The 23,006-nt window shown below is 45.7% G+C and overlaps 2 protein-coding genes across 14 annotated transcripts in view; one reads left to right on the top strand and one right to left on the bottom strand.

Annotated features, from left to right (window-relative positions):
* Scn3b (sodium channel, voltage gated, type III beta subunit) overlaps positions 1-5,555 on the top strand; it is a 21,149-nt gene extending 15,594 nt beyond the window's left edge. For all 3 annotated transcript variants that reach the window (XM_005378395.2, XM_005378394.2, XM_005378393.2), the window contains exons 6-7: positions 3,863-3,942; positions 4,291-5,555. In XM_005378395.2, the coding sequence (XP_005378452.1) occupies positions 3,863-3,926 (64 nt within the window). In that variant the 3' untranslated portion in view covers positions 3,927-3,942; positions 4,291-5,555. The remainder of the gene's footprint in view (positions 1-3,862; positions 3,943-4,290) is intronic.
* Positions 5,556-9,520: 3,965 nt separating this feature from the next.
* Positions 9,521-23,006, bottom strand: part of Gramd1b (GRAM domain containing 1B) — a 175,387-nt gene continuing 161,901 nt past the window's right edge. For 8 of the 11 annotated variants that reach the window (XM_013511136.1, XM_005378390.2, XM_013511140.1 and 5 more), the window contains 7 exons: positions 22,713-22,816; positions 21,922-22,125; positions 20,802-20,892; positions 17,832-17,843; positions 17,400-17,507; positions 16,929-17,118; positions 9,521-14,564 (listed from right to left, as the gene is read on the bottom strand). In XM_013511136.1, the coding sequence (XP_013366590.1) occupies positions 14,475-14,564; positions 16,929-17,118; positions 17,400-17,507; positions 17,832-17,843; positions 20,802-20,892; positions 21,922-22,125; positions 22,713-22,816 (799 nt within the window). In that variant the 3' untranslated portion in view covers positions 9,521-14,474. The remainder of the gene's footprint in view (positions 14,565-16,928; positions 17,119-17,399; positions 17,508-17,831; positions 17,844-20,801; positions 20,893-21,921; positions 22,126-22,712; positions 22,817-23,006) is intronic. The other 3 variants (XM_013511138.1, XM_013511139.1, XM_013511137.1) reach the window with 3 other exon arrangements.

Here is a 23,006-nt window from a genome sequence, read left to right as displayed (position 1 = left end):
AAAAAAAAAAAAGAAAAAAGAAAAAAAAAAAGCCACTGCAGAAAACAACCCATCATGAGCAAGAAAAGTAACAAATGCAGGATTAAGTCCCAGGCGTTTCCAACACACAGAAGACCTCATAAAGTATAGAAAAAACACTTGTTTAAACACAATTAAAGCAATAAAAAGTAATCCAATGCACAAAAATAGAGTAAGTGCTGAGAGAAAAGAACAGGTAGATCTAACTAGCAAAAAAAATTTCTGGAAATGAAAAATATATTCAATAAAATAGCTCAATGGATTGGTTTAACAAAAGATTAAATACTGGTAAGCAGAATGTAAATGTGAGGAAATTACACAGAATGAAGCAAGAGATATAAAAGATAAAGTATAACAAAGAAACAGGAAGGGAGAAAATGATATGGCCCATTAGAACAGAGAACCTGGGAGAGACAATACTTGTGCTCACAGAGCGCCTGGGGAAAGGGATGACCCAAGAATTCAAGAAGCAAATGCCTATGGTTCCCTACTTATGATGACTTGCCTCATTTGCTTTTTGCTCACTGAGGGTATGAAACCAGTACAGTCAGTCAACTTATGAACTTATGAACGAGTTCTGTTTGGGGAGAACATTCATAAGTTCAACAAAGTGAGATTCATATACCTTTGACACAAATATACAGTGTAAAGCATAAAAAGCCAAAAACACATGGAAAAATACTATAAATAAACTATTTTTGCTTTTACAGTTACCTTAAAATGGTGGCACAGCACAATACAACAGCTGGCATCTAGGGAGTTGCATGGAGTGGACTGATCAGAAGAGAATTATTAACCTCAGTCCAATCTCTCCATTATTTTCACTTTTGTTTCCATGGTTATTGCTTTGTGCTTCCTAGCAGTCCCGTCCACATCAGCGCTCCTTTTCCCCGCACTTCCAGACATCCTGTGACTGAGCACTGTCCCACTGTACATTACACACGGTACAGTAAGCCCGCAGCAGCACAACTGTGACAATGTCCGCAGACACGTGAGCTATTTCCACAATTTGCTCGCATCTAGGAGTGTTCATAATGCCAGGTCCATTCGTATCTGTGAAAGTTTGCAACTTGAATGTTCGTAAGCTGGGGCCCTACTGTATACATTCAGTAGAAACTATTTCAGATTTTGAACTTTGATTTTTTTTTTCCTCCAAACTACAATATGCGGTATTCTCTCTCCCAGTGCTGGGCAGGCACAGTGGGCCTCCGCATCCAGTCAGCCCTGAGATCTCCCCACAGTATGCTGTGTTGCTAAGCGATGGTGTTTGGTAGGTTAGGCTTATTAAATGTATTATGATAGTTTCAATGACAATGTAACCCCACCATAAGTCAAGGAGCATCTATATGTCCTGAGTAGATACATAAACCTATACCCAAACACCAGCTACCTTCAAACTTATAGAAGGCAGCTACTAAGATAGCCTACAGTTAGAAGAAAGGCCTGTAATATTAGAAATATATCAAGGATATCATCTCTCCCTGTTTCTATGCAGTATTATTTTGGAGGTCCTAGGTAGTACACCAAATAAGTACAAAAAAAAAAGAATATTTGAAAAAGAAGAAACTAAATTATCATCAGTTACACTTAAAATGTAATTGGTCACACAGAACAAACAAGACTATCTATACGTAAACTATTAGAACTAGTAAGAATATTCCATAAGATTGCTGATACAAATCAAACTTCAGTCATACGTGCCACATGTGTTTTGGTCAGTGGCACACCACATGTTCCAGGGAGGTCCCATAAAATCATAACATTGAGGGGCTGGGGATTTAGCTCAGTGGCACAGCGCCTGCCTGGCAAGTACGAGGTCGTGAGTTCAATCCCTGGTACCAGAAAAAGAAAAAAACAAACAAAAAAAAATCATAACACTGAGTAATGTCAGATCCATTGCTGTCTTTTAATTTGTGAAATTATATTCTGTGATGATCATACAGTGGTAAAATTGCCTAATGATACATTTCTCAGAACGTGTCCCTGTTACAGAGCAACACAGGACTGTAAAAAATCACATAGATTTAGAAACATATTTAAATATTTCAAAATATTAATTTTAGAAACATTTAAATATTTTAAAATATTAATACAACAGCAATAAATGCTTTCCAGTCCCTTGGAATAAATCTGACAAAAATGTACAAGTCCTCGAAGGAGAGAATTCTAAAACTTTTTACAGAAAGGCATAAGAAAAAGCAAATAGATGAAGAATAATGTCTCACTATTCTAAACAATGCTCCCTTAAGTTAATCTTCAAATTCAATGAAATTTCAATCAAAATGCCCATTTTTTTCAGACATTTGATAAACTGATGACTTTTTCTTTTTTGCAGCAGTGGGGATTACTATAAGGCCCTCACACAGTTTTTGTTTTGTTTTTTTAATTTTGAGATGGGGGTCTCACTATGTTGCCCAAGCTGTGCTTGAATTTCCAATCTTCCTGCCTCAGCCTCCCAGAGTGCTAGAATTACAGGCATGTGTCATCATGTATGCTCATGCCCAGTCTGATAAACTGATCTTAAAGATCACATAGAGGACCCAAAAGACCACCAGGTAGTAAATATTTTAGGTTTTGCAAAGCTCCCTGGAGTCTCTGTCCAGATTGTTCTTTTATTTTGCATGTTTGCAATGCTTTAAAGACGTAACAGGCTGGGGATATAGCTCAGTGGCATGGCGCCTGCCTGGCAAGCGCGAGGCTGTGAGTTCGATTCCTGGTACCAATAAAAATGTAACAATCATTCTTAGCTTACAGGCCATACTTTGCCAATCCTTCACTTTGCTATCTCAAAGAAATAGCAATGAGTTAGGAAGGTGGTCAGTAAGGTTGGCGTTATCCAAGATAAAGACCTCAAGACCTCAAAATGGAGCACCCCATGACAGGTTAATGTGTGTAAGAAAACCTAATACGTGAAAGTGGTGGCATTACCATCATTAAGAAAGAGCTAACTGCCCATTAAGTGGACTGGAAGGAAAATTTCTTTTCTGTATAGGGAAACAAAACAAGATTCCTCATCTCTTGCACTAAGCAAAAATAAATTGTGAGTAAATTTAAAGACAAAGAAAAATGTAAAACTCAAAAATTATATTAAAGGAATGTAAGAGAATATCATTATCTGGGACTAGAGAGAATTTGTGAATTATAAAAAGTACAATTCAAGAAGGGAAAATGCTCACTTTCCTTACATTACATGCAAAAGTCAATTGTTCATTATAAGACAGCAGGCAAAAATTAATAACCAACAGACTGAAAGAAATTTTCAAAACTATCAAAGAAAAATCAATGACAAAATGACAAATACTGCAGAAGACAAACTGGAAAATCATGTAGTCAAATTACAGAAAGAGAAACCAATAGCCTGTAAACCTATGAAAACATGCTTACCACTGGGCCGGGGATATAGCTCAGTGGCACAAGCACCTGCCTGGCAAGCTCAAGGTCCTGAGTTCAATTCCCAGCACAAAAAAAAAAAAAAAAAAGAGAGAAAGAGAAAAGAAAAGATGCTCACCATCAAAATTAGAAAATAAAAATTAAACAATTACAAAATATAGTTTCAATATTTGGCTCATATTTTAATCTGACACTTGTAAGCAGTGCTGAAGACGATATAGGTAAATGAGAAGACTCATGAGCTGCATTTTGTTCGTATACAGATACGGGAGACACGCATTATTCTAACCCTCTGAAAAGGCTGTCTTATGTTTGTCTTGGGATCCACAGCCAGAAGGAAATAGAGGGCTGTTCTGTAGACAGCCTTGTCCCCATGCTCTGCTCCTTCTTTCTTTGTGTTCCTTCTGCTGGGTACTGAAGCGCTGGCTCTGTTCCCCTCCTGTGTTGTGTGCAGGTCTGACTACCTTGCCATCCCATCAGAGAACAAGGAGAACTCTGCAGTACCCGTGGAAGAATGAAGCGGTGTGACTTGAGGTGATGTATAAGGCCTTGGGAGGGCAAGAAGGATGTGGATGGCAGGCTGCAAGAGTGACTTTGTTATCTGCAACTGAAGTGAATTTAAATTCCGTCCCTTAGATCAATTTCTATTCTTCCCAGTGTGCCCACCATCAGAGTGCATACTTTAAATTGATGCCTAAGTTACAAAGTTCTGTATGTTGCCAAGCTCTGCCAGAACGTGAACAGCTTTGGCTGGAGTGTAGTGGCAACCTAAACTCATTGCCCACGGTAGCAAGGGTGTAATAATGCTCTCATTCCCACTTCTGATAAGTGTCTTCAGAAGGGGCGGGGCTGGATTTCTCAGTGAGCTGTTTTCATTGGTAGGTGGCCTGAACACTGAGGGACTGGATATCCCAAGTTCAGTGATGTCTGCAGCATCAGGAGAGTGCCCCAGTGGCCCCGTCACTTCCTTCCTGCATCCATCTTTCTGCTCATTCGTCATTCATCCACCCAACTCTGAGCTTTCCCTGCTGACTTCCTAACTCTGTCAGAACTCCACACACCATAAGACTTTGCCAGAGCTAAGGAGCCAACATTTCTACACAGATTCAACCTCACACTGCCCTGGATTTCAAGCAAGCAGCTCCCATGCCTACTGGATTTCTCCCCTGTACTCCAAATAACTTTGTACAAGTGCTGGAAGTATCACCTGTCCTTGCCCCTAGCTCTCTGGAACTGGCTCATTCTCCATTGTTGCAAGAGGATGTCTTACCAGTAGGAACAAGCAACTAGTTGGGTCAAACCAAAAGCATGTCATGTACTTGAACTCTCTGAAGTCAGTTTTTTGAAGTTTGTGGCCCACTTGGCTACAGCGCCAGAGAGAAGCATGTTTCTCTAGATTCTCCAATGACAAAGATCCTTAAGCATGGACTAAAATGCTCTCTGGAGCTTAGTCCTCAGGACTAGATCCCCATAGGTCTCTAAAGACTGCACTGGACACAGTCCTGAGAAGCCAAGGGCAAGAGACTTGGGAAGGACCAAGGATGGTTTAAATGGCTCCAGAAAGCCATATATCATGTTCCTGATCTTATTGGGATGATGTATATATGCCCTTCCTAGAGAGCATATCACCTGTGGATTGGGGCTGGAATTCCTAAGTTCTTCCTCTCAAAATCTCCATGGATCAGTATTATTCCTCATTTTACAGGAGGCATCTGAGATTCACACAGGGCTCCACTGGGTGAGAAACTTAAGAGAACAAACTTAAAGAGCAGCAGTAAGCTTTGGATGCTTCCCAGTTTACTCTTGGGATAGACAGTTTTGTTTTTGAAAAGAGTTGGACATTGGGCTTGGCGGTGGCCACACCTCTTGCAGAAGCACAAATTTGGGATGGATGATCCAGCTGGCGTTAGCTATGACAGATCCCAGAAACTGGAAACCAGCCAGGAAAGCAGAGAGGAGGACATGAGTTGGACGTGAAGAATTTCCTGTAAAAATCTGTGAACCTAAAATATCTTTCAGAATGAGGTTTCATCTGAGAATGCCATTCAAACTAAGAGAAATGCCTATTAAGCTGGGCATGTTGGCACATGCTTACAACCTGAGAGGCTGAAGCAAGAGGATCATGAGTTTGAGCCCAACCTGGGTAATTTAGCAACTCACAGACAACCTATCTCTAAAACAAAATAAAATAAAAAGGCTAGGGATATTGCTCAGTGTGAAGGCCCCAGGGTGAATCCTCAGTAGAAAAGACAGACAGATGGAAAGGTTTTTGAGTCTGAAATAGATGGTGAGCAGAGTGAAGGGAGAAAGATATTGGCTTGCAAATACCTGACCTATGAATCTGTAATGTTCAGGTTTTTTTCTCCTATGTCTAGAGAGAGCAGAGAAACAATGAAAAAAATTTAGTCAACATTTAATTTTCATTTTAATTAATGACTGGCCCAGGCACAATATCCTTTAGCACCTAGTGATAAGTGAAGGTAAGCAGGAAGATAAAAAGTGACTAGGATTCAATAAAAGGAATATTCCTCAGATCTGGGGAAATGTATAGGGGAGCACATTCTCTGTTGGCTTTGGACTTCTCCTGGCAGGTTCATTTTTCTTGATCTCTTCCATCCCTGGGGACATGTTTGAAACAAGATCCTTAGCACATTTTAAAGAATCCCATTTTCTTGAAAAAAATATTCACAATAAATTCAAGAGCCTTTTACTGGGAATTTTCCACACTGTCCTTCTAAAGTAGGGGAGATAATATGGGACATTTTCTGACTTTAAGAAACATAGGCCTGAATTTGAAGGAGGCTTACCCAGCCACAAGGCTGGTCGACGCCAGAGCTTGCAGAAGTAGCAAGTGGATCGTGCATCTAACATGTAATCGTGCAATATGCATGGCTGCTTTTTTCTTTTCTTTTCTTTTTATTGATTTATTTATTTTTTGGTACTGGGAATTGAACTCAGGACCTTGCACTTGCCAGGCAGGGGCTTGTGCCACTGAGCTATATCCCCGGCCCTCTTTTCTTTTTAAATAACCTAACCCAGGTTATTTAAAAATAAAAAATAATAACCTGAGTTATTTTTAATGAAGTTGAATGATACTGGTCATTTATCCTTTATGTTTTATCTTCTCTCTTCTCTTCCTTTTTCTAACTTTTCATCTCTTCTCATCCTGATGCTTGTATTACAGCTATATTGCTTGCAAAGGATTTTCATTTCAGTTCTTTTATTTCATCTCCACAACATCCAGCAGAGTGTTACTAACACCCAATGAAGAAACTGAGGCTGACAGTAGGAAGTTTTATCAAATTACCAGGTCACTTACTTGATCACTAGAATCTGGGTCTTCCAGCTCCTACCCCAGCTATCTTCCCACATAGACCATATCTGCTTCCTTTCTTAACTCTCATCCAGCTCCTCACTTCTGTTGCTTGTCCTGATGTTCACTGTCCTCTTTCACTGCTGACTCCACTCTCTTCTTTCCCTACCCTTTTGCTTCTTGATGGATGCACTGATTGCATCCCATTCCAGTTCTCTTTCTAGTTAGCTTGTCATTATTTCTCCAGACATGCAATTAAACTCCTTGCTGGGAGGCTTGATCATGACTCTAAATGTACAAGGTACTGTGATCACCAGCTTACTTAAAATCCCCCCGCCTTCTTGTTTCTCCCCATGTTCCTGTACAAGACCCGGGATAAATATGTGTAGCACTGGAAGCTTCATGTGGTGTGCTGTGGCTTATTAAAGGGCTTGGAAGAGTTCTCAAGGGCTAGAATCACTTTAGAAACCTGATCTGTTGTCTTGGTGCTGTATATTTCCCATGACTGATGCTCAATAATACAATCATGAAAGGCCAAGCTATGCTGGGTCTGATTTTCCCTACCTTCCTGCTCAACAGCTATGAACTTCATCACTCAGCTAGGTTGGTCCTGAAAGCACCTTGCCCTTTTGACCTTTACCGTCAGCTCAGTCCCGTCGGAAAGCCCCAAGCCTGTGTGGAAATTCTTGGACAGCCAGTGCCTGTCCTACCCAGCCTTCATCTTCACAGTGTGTTGAACAGCATTATACTTCAGTTTTTCCATCCTCAAACACCTGTGCATCTAGACCTTCTTCTGAGTCTGTTTGCTCCTTAGATGTCAAACTAGCAATATTAGCAGGAAAGAAATTTTTCAAAGCAGGAATGCTGGGAAATGTGTAGAGTAGGGAATGGTTTTAAAGGAGACTGTAATCCCCTCTTCTCCCTTCATAACTACTACATCAAAAAGCAAAAAATGAGCTGGGCATGATGATATGTGCCTGTGTTCTGAGCTATGAGAGACTAAGGCGGGTGTCCCCTTGAACTTATGAATTTGAAACCAACCTGGATAGTGAGGCTCCATCACACAGGCATACACTATACTTTCTTACAATCTGTGGATTCACTTAACTTAAATCAGAAGGCAAAGGCTGTGTGACTGCACCTTTGCAGGGAGAAAGAGAAGCAAGAGCTATGCCAGGTGTGGTGTACACCTATAATCCCAGAACTTGGGAGGCTGAGGCAGGAGGATTGTGAGGATTGTGAGTTCAAGGCCAGGCTGAACTACATAATGAGACCCTGTCACAAGAAAGAATACCAAAGAAAAGAGCTAGATATACTTCAAATATATCTTCTTTCCCGTTTCTCAATTTCACATGAAAATAGAAAAACAGGTTAACAGGAGGAAAAAAGTCTTCCCCTCACCTTTTTGTAAATGAGAAAGCCCCGAACTCGGTGAATTCACCGTCACTGCAAATGTATCTATCTGAATAGTACTCAGTGTGCTTGCCCATCAGTCTGATCACTCTACAAATGTTTTTCAGTGTCAAGCGCTCACCTAGGCCCTACGAGGGCCCTGTGGTCTTAGGTCTGAAAAACAGCATCACTCAAACCTCCATCTCTAAAAGCTAACATGGTAGACTCCTAATGTTTAGATCAGCCCACTTTCTCCTACTCGAGTTTACCAGTTTTGACTCCCACCTTTTCGTAGGCCAGCTGAACTTCAGAGCCAGTATTGCTCTGTCCTTTCTCCCCATCACCGCTGGGCCAGAACTGCAACTTTCGGGCAGTATGTGTGTAAAGGGAAGGAAGACTCAGAAGACTCTGTGCTAATAAGTTTGGGAAATGAAATGCCACCAAACACAACTAGCAAATGCTTAGTCTTGTGACAGATGAAACGGTGTCACCTTCATATTGCATTTTCTTGATTTTCCACAGCCAATCTTTTTCTGAACTGTAGAACCGTTGTTCCTGACCACCCAAGACCTCAACAGCCTAATGCCTGTATGTACTGTTTTTCAGTAAATTCCTAGTTCGTCAATAAAGTGTCTCTAAAAACCACTGGCTGTGGTGCTGCTGTACTTACTGAGTGTATCAGCTACATAGACTGTGGCTCCTACCTAGCACCCCAAACTGCGTCACTTCCTGTACCCAAGCAGTGGATGTATCCACAGAATGGAAAACATGCTTTATAGTCTAGGATAGAATGTATGCTGAACATGCGGTCCAGCTTTTCTTCCTTCTTGCTCTCCTACCCAAATACCAAAGGATACAAGAAATTTGGGTTCTTGCCGGGTGTCGAACAAGTTCCCTAGGCAGGTGGTGAGGAGCTAACTGCAAGGAAGACCTCATAAGGAGGGGACACACACTGGCCCTCAGCTCTGCCACTTCAGGTAACGTAAGGCCATAGCTCCCATGTCCATCATCCTGGAAGCGCTAGATCATGAAAGGGAGAAGTACAAGAAACGCTAAGGATTCAGTCCACAACTTCTATTGTGGTACTGCCTGAAATTGAAAGCTGTCTCAGTGCAGTACCTGCCACCATTCCATGAAATCTGTGTACTTTTAACATTTACATTATCTCTAGAGCGCTGAGGGTTGGAGCGGCAGATGGGGCCCTAGGCCACAATGCTGGTAAATGGTAATGATGCAACTTGAACTTTGGTTTGATCCCAAAACTTATCCATTGCACTTGATCAGGCTGCCTCCCTGGCCTGAGGTGGATGGCTGTGTTCATTCAGCCTTCAGGACTTGCTGGGAAGACCAGAAACATTTGGGGTGATGAGCTCTGTCGAGTCAAAATAATAAGCACACACACCACTGTTTGTAATTCAATACTTTTTTCTTTTAATTCATACTGTACTTCCATGGCTCTAGCTACTTTACATTAAGATTTGGCTGGGTAGCCTTGTATGTTTCTAGGTACTAGCAGTAAGTTTCCAGACCTTGCGCACAGCGCCAGGCAAAGTACAGTTACAAATCCAAATACAGACAGCCAGACAACTCAACTGCAATCAACCTGTGTTCTTTCCCTTATACATGGCCCAGTGCAGGTGTTGGGGGCTGTTCCCTCTGCCTCACCCCGCTCCACCCCGTGTCAGGAATATGGAGGTGCCGATATAGCTTCTGATCCATCCCTCCCCACCTTGGAACCTAGGTTGAGTGTCATGGGGTGGGGAGGAGCACCATGGGTTTGGGAAGATGGTCTGGTCCATGCAGAGAGTGGTCTGGCCCTAGAGTGCAGGGTAAGGAAATGTGGGGGGGCCACATTCTTTCGTTGGCAAAAATGGTTGCTTTTACTGTGCAGTCTCCACATGACAACCGAGCCCAGGGCCAACTCCCCAGACAGAGCCAGCTGTCCTGCCTGGGGCACGCGCTGCCACTTTGCTTCCGCAATGTCTTATTGTGGTGGGAGAAGCAAGGAGGGCCAAGGGGCAGAGATGACAATGTCCTTCAAGCCTTCATATGTTGGGGAGATCGTCTGGCATCAACAAATCTTGGCAGGCAAGGTGCTTCTCACCAGGAGCCAAAGGTCCAATCTGGGCTCCCAGGCCTGCTGAGGACCGCGAGTCTCAAGACCCCTGAGCTGTCGCACAGAACATCAAAACAGGGAGCTGGCTAGGCCCATCACAGCCATGGCCGGAGCAAGAGTGAGGTAAACAAGGCTGGGCAGAGAGGTGGGAGGGGGAGCTCTCTACACCATGTGCAAATTCCTGCTCCGCATCAGGAAAGCAGGGGTGTTGAAAGGTGTCCTTCCAGAAATACACTCCTTGTAGACCCAAAATGCATCTTCTGGAAGAAGACATAGAGGTGAGAGGGAGTGGGGCCAGCCTGCTGGAGACTGAGGGAAGAAGGGTCGAGGATGTCCAGAGATGAATGGGATGATTGTCCAACAGCCTAGAGACTAGGGGCGAGGAGGAAGGGAGGCAGGAAGAGGTCTTTACAAATCTTACTGGAATGCAGAGGTGGAATCCAGGGGTTCAGGGATAGGGACCACAGCCCCGCCACAGAGGGGAAGAATGAAGAGTGCTATTTCTCCTGGAGGCCCTAGCAGGAATGAGCTGGCTTTGGCTGCCCTGCAGAGCTAAAGAAGTGGTATGATATGGCACACAAAGGACCTTTCTGGGACCACAAACTGTCCAGAAAGATTCTGCCCCTAGTCATTTCTCCAAGACCTCACCCTAGATATGCTGCAAATACCACAGGAATAGTCCAAGTTTGGGGCCAGGACAGAGACAGGATGTGGAGAGGATCCACTCCTAGCAAAGGATTCCTCTTAAGGCCTCCCTACTCCTTATAATCCCAGGTTCTTAGTGTCAGTGCCCTTAGGCAACCCGAGGACTTTAGCTAAACCCCAGCAGGGTTTTGGTTGAACCAAAAAGAGAAGTGCTAAAATAGGAAGTGGCTTCTCTTCCCTGTGTCCTCTGTTGAGGAGCAAGGCTGGATAGATGGAAGGCTTCGCGGTGCCTAGAGACAGAAGATAGCTCAGTGCAAGACTCCGCTTCTCTTGCCATCATTCTACTCCTCCTCCTCGGTTAGAAGAAGTTCCTTTCCCAAACAAAAACTAGGCCAAAGAAGGAAGAAACACTCCTAGGTTAATACTGAGCAGTGGTCTTTCTGCCACTGGGCCTCCTATCCCTCCTCGACCTTGAGAACAAAGTCTAACCACACGAAGTTTCTTGGGAATCCACACAGTGCCCTACTGCCTACTACCCACCAGAGAAGCTCTAGCCTGGAAGACCATCCCCTCCTGCCAGGGAACCTTCCAATTCTGGAGAAACCCAGTCTTGCTGGCTCTAGCCCAGTCTCCAGTCAAAGCCAAAGCTAGAAACTGCCCTACAGATGGTCTACTCCAGCTTCCTCCTGTTATAGGCATGTACAGGAGCTCTGCACTGAGGAATGACTCAGGCCCAGTCTCCTGACTTTAGGTTCAGGGCTCTTTTTGAGTGTCAAGAAACTAAACTTGCTGGACTGGGATGTTGGCCCCTTGTTCAGGGGAGGCAGACAGGAAAGGGGCAGAGTTGCAGATATGACTAGCTTGTCTGAGGCCAATCTGGTCACGGTAAGCTGGAGGGGAAGGGTAGACCCTGTAGTTGTGCTTCCCCTGGTTTGAAACTGCAAACTCTTCAGAGTTAAGTACAAAGTCTCATGTGTGTCACCACATGAATCCTTGCAGATAAACATCCATGTGATTCCAATGTTCCCATGTCAACAAAAACAAAACATACTGGCTGGAAGAAGTAACACAAGAAGCAGTAGCTTTGCTGCTTTCTCGCAGACGGCTACACACCGGGCTACTAGCCACGGCTCACGGTGCCCTGTGTGTGTCTCACTCCCAGACTTGTCCACAAGGGTGAGTTTTGTCTTCTTTCACAAGTTATTGACGAAGGGGAATCATACTTTGGTAGGGAATGAAAAGAGTTGTTGGTCTCCTTCTGGCTTAAAAGCCCAAACAATTATTAGATCAGAGAGAGATCAGGAAGGATCCATGATTCTTAGGGGACATTCCTCATATGTACATATTGTCTCTGGGTCCAAATCAGCAGGAAACAGGAGGGTGCCTTGAATAAGTACCTCCTCTCTGTCACCTACTGCTCCACCAAGTGGTCCTGAGAGAGGGGCAACAGAGTGCACCCCTTGGTGACCAAGGCTTCTTCTGTCACTTCACTCCCAGCAGCCAACTTCTAAGTCTTCCTAAAGGGTCTGTGACACCTTTCATAATTAAATAACTTGAGTGAATGATTTTTGAGATTTTACAATTTCTGCTCTCAGAAGTTTCAGGGAATAATTTTAGCTTCTGGCTACTCTAAGGGGCAAATGTCTAGCAGTCTGTACCATGCTTCCTTCCCTGCCTTAAGGCTCATGGGTCTCAACCCTCGCCAGTGCCTCTTCCTCAAAGTCCTGGTCAAGAACTGAGAGACTGCCGGTCTCAGGGCAAATGCGCCCTTCGAAAGCATTACCCTGAGCCAGAGCCTCAACCCGGCTTCTCTGGGAGGGATATCAGTACTGGCTGACTCAACAATTAATGACAGACTTCTCATCGTTCTGCCTCAGAGGTGACCTAGGTGTTCATCCTTCTGTTTTCTGATCGGAAAAGCCAAGGCCTTATTCTTGGATAGACTGAAAAGTCAAAAAGCTTTGCTCTAACTTCCAAAATAGGATGTTAAGTCATCCTAAGGAGAGATTGTAACTTTTTCATGGGGTAGATCACTGATGAAAAGCTTCCATCCTTTGTGCTGCTGTTCTGGGACACCTTGGGGTTCTCTTCTACCCCTCATATGAAGAACCTCTGAAAGCTTTCCTTGCCTTCACTGACCATAGATCGCCTGACCTCTGTCTGGGGCTAGCCAGCCTCCTTTGGTCAGCATATGGAGAAAGGGTGGTGTCTGAAGGGTAGGGAACATGCCCAGAAGGGCCCCATGAGATCAGATAAAAGCATGAGTCCTAGTAGACCAACTCTAAAAAGGTCCAGGCGGGCTCTGGCCCTTAGCCCGGCATCTTCTTTGTGCTCCTCAGTGACCTCATACCTCTACGGAGCAGAGGTCAGAGAAGGATGTGCTCAACCCTGCAACCTAACCCCTACACCCAAACTTGAGATGATCAGCAATGAAATGGCCACGTGGGGCGGACGTCCCCTCTGGTCATTTTCTGCCCAAACACACACATCTATACCAAATCCTCCTCTCCACTGGCTCAGATGTTTTCCCACAAGCACAGTGTCTCAGACAGTTCTCCCCACTGACTGAAACTCGTTTTGAGGCAGATCCTGCAATCCATACTGGCCAGAGACCTCTCTCTCTCTAAAAGCCTGCAGGGCCTAAGACACCCTGATTCATCCTGGAAATCAAATTCATACATAGCTCAAACTGAAGGAATTAGAGCCATAGATCTGACTTGTTCATAACCACAAAAAGGGGTTTAACAAGGTCAAAAATGCTCCATCCTGGCTAATAAACAATGTGCTCTTAGGGCACAAAGAAATAATAGGACTTTAGGCACTAAAAAGTGACACTTCGCCCAGATCCAGCCTGGGCGAAGACCAGAGAGAAAGGAGGTGGGCAAGTTAGAAATTCCCAGCCCTTATTGGGTCCATGTCCTACCCAGGTCAGAGCAAGGTGCAGGGGTGATCAAGGGGAAACCTTTCAGAACACAAGTGGAGCCCGCAGCTCCAAAGCCCAAGCTCACCGAAGCCACCTTGCTAGCTTCTCCTAGCCCTCCCCACCCAGCTCTCGGCACAGTCCGGTCCGTATCAGTGGCCTCCTGGGGGAGAGCTGAGATCAGGCTCTTGCTGTCTGAGAGAACGCCTGGGGAAGCTCAGGCTAGGGAAGAACAGATTCTTCTTTATTTTGGAAATAAACTGAATGGGGATTAGGGAATGAAGCACCTTAAGCAATGCCCCCGTGAGACTTCTTTCAAGACCTGAGGGTCTTCCCAGGCATAGCTTTGGCTCAGCAACATTTCCCTTCTGAGAGCCAAGAATGGCCAGCAAGGGAAAGGGTGAGGAGCAGAGGATGGGAGGAGGAGGATCAAGGGATGTCGGTGCTGAGAGCTGCTCCCTGCCCTCCTCGGCCCCTCCACGGAGGGGAACCGCTGCTCCAGCTGGCACAGGGGCGGGAGGTCCCGCTCCTTCTCCCTGGTATGTAGGCATTATCTCTTTTTAAAATCTGTATATAATATATATATTTATATTCTCTCTATATATTTATATATATATATTTATAGGGTCTATGTACATGTATTGCACCGGCCTCCTGCAGCCACCTCTGTTCCTGCCTTGTCAATGATATCGGTTCCGCTTCTCGTCATTTTCCGATGTGTAGTCACGGGACCTGATGCCGTTCTGAAGATTTATGAGCGAGTCTTTCATCTGTAAGACAGGGAACCCCGTCCCAGGCCCAGGTTTGTGCTCTTAGTGGGCGTCTTCCCACAGTAGCACCTGCTACATCCTGCTGCTGTGGCTGGTTCCAACCATGCCAGTGAGCGAAAGGACGCCAGGATGGTTCCTGCAGGCACAGCCTCAGGCAGGAAAGGGACAGCACAGCCAGCACCAGAAATCCCTCAGGTAAGGTTTGCTATGTCTTGGTGATGTGGGGCCTTTATATGAATGAATTGAGAACTCTACACATTCAAGTGCCGTAAGGAACCACATGAGACTGCTACTTACATAACTCATAAAATCAGTCTGGTATCCTATTGGTCCTGAATATACTCTCTGCCTGTCTTTATGCATTTTGTCACCCTGTTCTCCCAGCCTGGGAATCTTCACTGTTGCTCACTCAAATCTCACCCATCTGTAAAGACCCAGGGCAAATCCAGACTTCCTCTGGCTCTCAATCTTCTCCCTCCTGGCCTCTCGTACATAAACACTCAGGACTGCAGTCATCTTTATGTGTTTGGAGACTGAACGGTCCCTAACATAGCCAAGATCGCCATGCAGATAGCTGTGCAGCCTTCTTGCTGGGACTCATCCGTGAATTAACATTTCTAGGCCACGGAATGGAGTCTAAGGAACAATTTCAGTTGGAGAATCATAAAGTGGCCCATCATACCATAGCATATTTAAATATTGTCTCAGTAAGCCACTCTGTTGTAACAGAAGACAACATTTCCTCTAAAGGGTATGGATTCTTGGAACATCTGATGTTGTCTCTCTCCAAATTTCCCACATTCTTTATTGTTCTTTTAAAACTTATTTTTAAAGGGAAGTAAACTAAGCATCTTTCAACTGTTGTAGGGCAGAGTCCATCAGGCTAAAAACCTGACTGCCCTAAACCCCTCTTTAAGGGGACCCACTTTGAGACATAACTCTGGAGTAGGAAGAGACCTCTGGGGTATCAGACTGAAGTGGCCCTCCTTTAATTTGCAAGTTTCTTGTTCAGTACCATCTTGTGATTCCTGAACACTTTTAATGTGAGATTCTCAGTCTTCCAAGAGTGGCCTGTTGTACTGCTGTGCAGCTCTAACCACAAGGCATCTGTTTTTATTGGCTGGCTTGAATTTTAATTTAATTCCTAGCCCTAGTTCAGTCCTCTAGACTGTTGGCCTCAGTGTCTGGAACCATCCATCCTTTCGCTTTGCCCCAGGCCCCCTTCTCCATCAACTTTCTTAATACAAGGGGCATTCAAACTCTGCTGCGCTGTTTACCTTCTTTTGGTTACAGACTTGCCCTCCTTGAGCCAGGCGTGGTGGCACACACCTATGATCCCAGCACTTGGGAGGCTGAGGCAGTAGGAACAGTGTGAGGCCAGCCTGGGCTCCATAGTGAGTTCAAGGCCAGTTTGAACAATAGAAACCGTATTTAAGACAATTACCCCAGGTACAAATCAATAATTAGCTCAGTTTCCCTGAGGAAGAGAGCTTTCATCTTTCCTACAACTCTATCTCAAAAACAAACAAATGAAATGCTCTTCTTAAAAGTAGCTCCAACGCCAAATATGATACTGCATTAAGACTCTCTCTGGTTCACAGCTCAAAACCAAACTATGACAGCCTTCAGTTCTGACTGTTGTTCCAAGAAGCTAGTATCACAATGAGGAAACTGAAGCTCACTAATATGACACCCCTTTCGTCAAGGTCACAAAACTATTTAGTAGCAAAGTGGGGGTTCTATCTCAATTCTAGCCAACTAGGTAACATCAGAATAACACCTCTTTTGGAATGGAAATTTCAATTTGAGGGGACAAGTTCTGAGTCTCTTAATTATTTTGCAGAGGAAAGGAATTTCCCATGGCCTTGGCAAACATATGGGGGCACTTTTTATAAAATATTCCATTTTTCTATAGGAAAGAAGAAAGCTCTCTTTCTCCAGGAAACTGAGCTAATTTTGGATTTGTGCCCTGGGATAACTGTCTTAAATATGGCCTTTAGAAGAAAACAGGCAACCATATTACAAAGACAATGCTATAAAACAAAGACATAATGTAGTCATCCAGTCAGTGAGCTGCCCTTGCGGGTGACCATAAGTGGTGGGGGGCAAGTTCTTATTTCTCTAAGCTACAGCTTTTCTGCTGCAAACCCAATGTACTGTCATTATGTTAGGGAAGGCACCTATGTTTCTGACTGCCCGTTCAAAAATGGCTTGAAAATCAGAACAATGGACTGTCTGGGAGAAGAATGCATGGAAGGAGGGCTGCAGGAGAGGGTGGTGACAGAGATGAGGGACCTCTCTGGGAGTTAAGGGGTGCTCTATCTCCTGAAAACTGGGGGAGGCTGAGAGGATGGGGCATCTCACCTGATCAAGGAGCATCACTGAGGATTTGATGATCTCCCTCCACTTTTGGAGCTCAGTATCGTGGTACTTTTGTTGCGACTCTAAGAGCTGGGCCCATTCTGTCTGAGACTGGGGTAACCTGTGGGGCAGAAGAAGGGGCACCCCAGCAGCTGGAGTTATGCTCAGCGGACTGTCCTGTGCTCCCAGACCCCTAAAGGACAGAGAGTCACATCAGAGTGCTTTGACCTCTGCCCACTGCCCCTGGGACTCCCACACCCAAATAAGAAGTGGATAGAAACTATAGGGACAGAGTTTTTTTGTTTTGTTTTGTTTTTTAGGGACAGAGTTTTGGAGCTTGCCTAAGAGCTCATCTAAAGGGCTATCCCCTGGGCAAGGGGGGTGGGGCAGTCCCAGGTGAGGCAGAAGTCAGGGCTCAGCACTTGGTGGGGTACAGGTGGATGTGATACAGGTACCAGGTGTGGCCAGGATTACCTTTCTTGGAGCCTCAGGCCCTGCCAGGCGGTGAGGGTCTGGGTGGTGTATTCCAACATCCAGAGCTTGTAGAAGAGCATCATGTTAAGGATGACCAGCAGCACCAGACTAGGAGAGATGCAGAAAAAAAGCAGCAGCGATGAGATGGAATCTGAGCCAGGGATCTCCCCACCCCACAGGCTGCTGTGCCCGCCCACGGGGCCATCCTGAAGCATTGCAGTGAGGGAATGAATGAGCTGAAGGGATGAAGGGAGGGGCAGAGAGAAACTGCCTCATCTCCCGAGGGGCGGAGGACACAGCGGGAGAGCCATGGAGAGCAGTGTGGGTGGAGGCATTGACAGTGGAGACACAAAGACACCTGAAATCCAGGTGCGAAGCAAAGGAGGTTAAGGGGCGAGGAAACATAACTGGGGGGTGAGTCAGAGCCAGTACCTGAAACAGATCCTAATGGGAGCAAGGAAGAAAAATGGGGAGGAGGCAGAGGTTAGAAACAAGAACATGGGAAAGGGGAAAATTGCACTTAAATTGAGCCAGAGAGCAAGTGAGCATATAAGAAATACTAACAGCAAAGCCACAGTGAATGGGGAGACCTGGCAAGGATGGAACGAGAGGAAGTGAAGTGGATTCACTCTTAGGGTTTCATGGAGATTTCCGGGTCAACTTGATGGCAGCAGGGAAGACTCGGTGGGATTCCCTAGATCTGCTGGCAGAACTCCCCTTAAGCTGCGAAGGCCCCTCCCTGAATCTGCCCCTGCCCCTGCCCCTGTCTATCAGGGGTCACAGGGACCAGCTGAGGCCTCCCAGAGTCTGAGCAGAATGTACTGGAGACAGAAGAACAAGGAGGGCCCAGGGGCCGGCGGACCCAGGGGGGAGTGGAGAACACAGAGTAGGTGTGGGATGGAGACATACAACAAGGGGCGAAGAGAGGATCCAGAGACACAAAACCGGCCCAAATCCAGGCTCGTTGCTTAATGTCTTAACTTTGGATCAAGTTTCCTAGCTTCTCTGAAACCCAGTCTTCTCAACAAGGACACAACCCTTACCCTACTGAGGTGGGTCTGTGGATAAGGAGGGCAGAGGTAAGACACTCTGGTGTAGAGTAGGCCAGCCACAGAGGAGAGGGAGAGATACACATAGGAAGGAAGAAGATGACGAAAATAGGAAGGTGAAATGAACAGGTAGGGGGAGAAAAAGATGAGTAAGGGGGAAGAAAGCTTTTACTGAGCCTGAGACTTTTCAAAGCGTGTGTATGAGAGTGATTTTTTTGGTTCATGTTTCTAGGACTGTGGAAGGGTGTCTTGCTTTAGCTGGCAGTCACAAATCCCTGGGGCTTTTCTGAGTTCTCCATAGCGCTTCTCTGAAGTTTGTGTTGAATTTCAGTGAGAGTGTCCTGAACTATATCCACATGCAGCGGATTATCTGAATGCCCACCTCTTCAGCACATTGTGCCCACACCTGGGTTTATGTTCACAGCCCTGACCATGCTAGGAGGAGGCCAAGGGACACCCCTGGGTGCTGTGACAGAAAAGAAGTGGGACATTAAATCACCACCCTGCAGGTGGATGGTGGCGAGAGCCTGCCAGACCCTGGCCAAACAGTGCTGTGCCCATTTGTTGGCACTGGCTGGCTCTAGTGTGCAGAACTGGAAAGTCTGCTTATCCTACACTAACAAAGCCTCATAGCTGTCTGACACTGTGCTTTAAGATTTAGTTATGTCACAATGCAACGCGCTTAAACAGAGCCGACCAGAAGTTAAAGTTTTCTATTTACCAAAATCCAATACCAGATGCAGTTGTAACAGAACAATGCAATGAATCACATTAAATTGTTGTTGCAAAATGTGAGTCTTGCTGATTCTATAGCTGTCTTTGTACTAATTAGTGTTATAATACTGTAATATCTTGATTTCTAGTGCTATGATCAGGAAAAATGTGAATCTACAAAAATTCAAATCTACTTTTATGTTATGCTTCTAGTAAAGTTAGTAAGATTCCTGTTGCTCCTTCGAGGATTTTCCCCTCTAAGGAGATCCCTAGGGTCATCTCTGGCCCTGGCCCTGTCACATTCTGTACACTAGTCCATTAACACCCATGGCTTTAGCACCGTGGATAGTTAGTATGGCTCCAAAGTAACGGGTCCACAACAACAAATTCCCATCACCTCCCCCTGCACAACCTACAGCAATTCAGACACTCCTGGAGCTGACCGTGTGTTCTCTAACAACTTCCCACTACATCTCAAGTTTCTGTTAAGGACACCACCACCCACAGTCCCTCAGAGCAGAAGCTCACTTCCTTTGTGGCATAACCAACTGGCTCATGAGTCTTCCCCTTCTGGGACCTCTCAGTTCCATTCCCTCACTCAGTCTGACAGCCACTCTCCCTGAGACCACTGTGGTTGGCTCTGATGGACCTCCCTGCCTCCAGGCTTTTTTCTCCAGTCCATTTGCAATATTATCATAATGCAAGTCTGACCACATCACTCGCGGGCTTCCTCCAGAGTTTCCTGAGGGTACGGCTGTGCCCCTGGCTCTGCTTCTCCGCAAATGCTTCAGGGAGGACTAAGAGGTCATGGACATAAGATAGCACAGAACTAGAGACAGCCTGATGCCTGGTGTGCAGCAGGGAGAGACCGTGTCTGGGCAGCTACTAGGAAGGGTGGGATGTCAGGCAGCGGGCAGAGCCAAGTGGAACTGCTGCTCTTAGCTGTCCTAGCTGCTGCCTACTCAGTACGGTTCATAAAAGTTCTGGGCAAGCACTGGCATGAACTTACATATCAGAAAACCAGCTGTGACCTCCTATCGTATATCTGCATTTCTTTTGACTTCCCATCTCCCTAGCTTGGTAACGTTTTGTGCAAATTATTATTTATGATGTTGTAGAGTTACATATCATCTACATTAAAATAAGGACCTAAATGTCCTAGACTACAGTCACCAATTTCATCTAGTGACCCTGCCAAAGTGTGGGCTCCACGAGTTCATGGTTCTAGTGCCTGGCTCTGAACAAACACCCAAAATGTCTCGCAAATGACCAGGCTCCTAAAATGTTCCGCAGTGTCTGTGTCAGTGTTATCTATCCCACTGTGTGGGAATTTTGAATGTCCTGTTCCTCTCACCCACTTGGTATTGAGTTCCGAAAGGGTGTGGATGCTGTGTATGGCATTTTTTTCTCAAAGCCAGCATACCATAAATGCTGAGTAAAACAGAAAAAAAGAAGAAAGAGGTAAGAAATGACAGACAGCAATGGATCAGACAGAGAGAAATGGAGGACAAAATAAGAAAGGGAAAAGTGTAAAGGAGCGCTTCCACATACTTTGAGGGGTGGGGGACAACGTTCCTGCACCAAGCAGGAAAGGCAAGGTGTTGGGGCAGGGGTGGGCTGAGAGACAAGAGTTCCTTACACACAGCTGATAACCAGCAGCAGCTTGGACACGCTCTGCAAATGGAAACCATTCGGAGTGTCCTCAGGGATATGCCTCGTCTGCGTGGAACCTGTCGGGGAATAAACATGTCACTGTCATGGCCCACAAGTCCATTAACTGCTGACACTGCTCAAGCAGCAACGCTATGATTGATGCCCCGACGCTGCAACAGGAGCAGGCAAACTCTCCAAGGGAAGAGGTCATGGCAGAGTCAGGTAATCCTGAACAAATGAGAAACTGAACAGACCTGTGTAGCTAGAATCGCTACATAGCTATTCTTGAGCTTTGCTAAAGGAAGGGGAAGGGTCCAGGGCTAGGACTAGAAACATCTGGCTTCCGGGCCTAGCTTTCTCCAGAATCAGCCACATAAGGTCCAGCAAGTCACAAAACCTCTCCAAGAATCAGTTTACTTAAATGCAATATCAGTCAGAAATTGCATGGGTGAAACACCCAACAGGGCAGTGCTCTGGTCGAGGTGGGGAAGCAGGACCCAGAAGCCTGCCACTATCCTCCCCTTCATCTGCCTCCTCCTTGTCCCCATGCAGTTCTGATGAACTCACAGCAGTGTGCAGAGGACAGTCTGTAAAGTATGGATTTGTCAACCTCTAGACCCCTCACAGCCCCAGAATCCCATGACTGACATGAGACCTGTGGCTGTGTGGCTGGGTGGGAAGAGGAAGAAAGACCTCTTGCTGGGTTTGTGGGGACCAAGGGACCAGGGATTGCTTTAGACTCCCTGATCTTTGGGTTATACATTAATCCCTGGGTTGTGGGTTTTAGCTTCACCTTAGCGTCATTTCCCTAGAACATGGATGCTGCGTACGGGAGCCGATGCAGGCAGTGTAAAGCTTAGGTGACAGAAATCCAGAAGAGACCTTTGTGAAGCAGAACACAGAAGGGTTCAGGAGAGGCCAAGGAACTTAAAGGGCAAAGGGAAACAGAGCAGCAAGAACTTCAGATTTAGTAAGTTATGTTCAAGTTATGTAAAACTTGTACCCCTGGGCAGAGAATGAGCATGAATACGTGCCATGGCATGGGCATACGACTCCAGCCAGACCAAAGCCCCAGTCCGTACCACCCGTCTCCACCTGGAACACACCTGCCACATGCTTGATCCGGTGGCCCACATCTTCATCAGTGGGTGTGGTGACAGGGCTCATCACCTCTTCCAGGTGAGGCACCCGTAGGTGGGCATGGGGCCGCTTTCTCCTCCGCACAGTTGGAGGCTTGCTGGCCTTCTCCTTGGGAGACTGCCTGTGCATCTCAGCCAGGTAGGTGCTCTCCGTTTTGGTGAGCTCACTCTCTGTCAGAGACAGAAGGGCCGTAAGAGAGGCCATCATCCCATACCTTCAACCCAACACAACGGCCTCCAGAAGTTCTACAGGAACAATTTTTCTATTCTGTGCCCTAGGGAGATGGCCAGCTAGGCAGATGACCCTTAGGGATCTGTACAAAGTTATTCTGGGGCCCAGGCCTGCTAAACGCCTCCTCTGGGTTCAAAATTGTATACAGCTATGTGTGCCAATATTTGCACATTTGTATTAGATACAGATACAGATTTGAGGATATCACCTACTTTTATAATAGACACATTCACAAATGATTCATAGATACCGCTCAAAAAATTATCAACACCTCAGGTGTCACTAAAGGTGCATGGAGGTGGGTATTAATTATCTCATAAGGCTATAGATAGCCTTTGGAAAAATGCACACATCCACATACACATTAAATTGGTATCCATTTTGGGGCACATTTAGGGGCCCCATGTAGTCACTTCACTGTCTCTGTCTCTCCCTTCACGGTCCATTTTCCATTCCCCCGCACGATAGTGATACAGTTCACCCTGTTTCTGCAGCTCACCCAGCAGTGAGTGACGGTAGCACTCACCTAAATGGCGGAAGTAGTCCTCCAGCCCGCTCCAGAAATTCTTCTCAATGAAGGTTTTCACTAACCCCCAGGGCTGTTTTCGATAGCGCAGCTCTGTGGAGACCCTAAGGAACAAGCCGGAAATAAGATCATTCTTTCCTAGGCAGACCCGCCACTGCTGGGTAAAGTGAAATTCACATTTATTCCCAAGGCAGCTTTGTGTTTGTATTGTATTTTGGGTGTTCAAAACTCCTTTCACCCTGGCCAGACCATCATCTCCATCGAGGAGCCCTGGGTAATCATGACTATGGAGGA

This window comes from Chinchilla lanigera, unplaced genomic scaffold, assembly GCF_000276665.1.
Source record: "Chinchilla lanigera isolate Chin_1 unplaced genomic scaffold, ChiLan1.0 scaffold00011, whole genome shotgun sequence".
Classification (NCBI taxonomy): Eukaryota; Metazoa; Chordata; class Mammalia; order Rodentia; family Chinchillidae; genus Chinchilla; species Chinchilla lanigera.
Note: the sequence above shows the minus strand (reverse complement) of the source record. Positions and strands in the feature narration are given on the sequence as shown.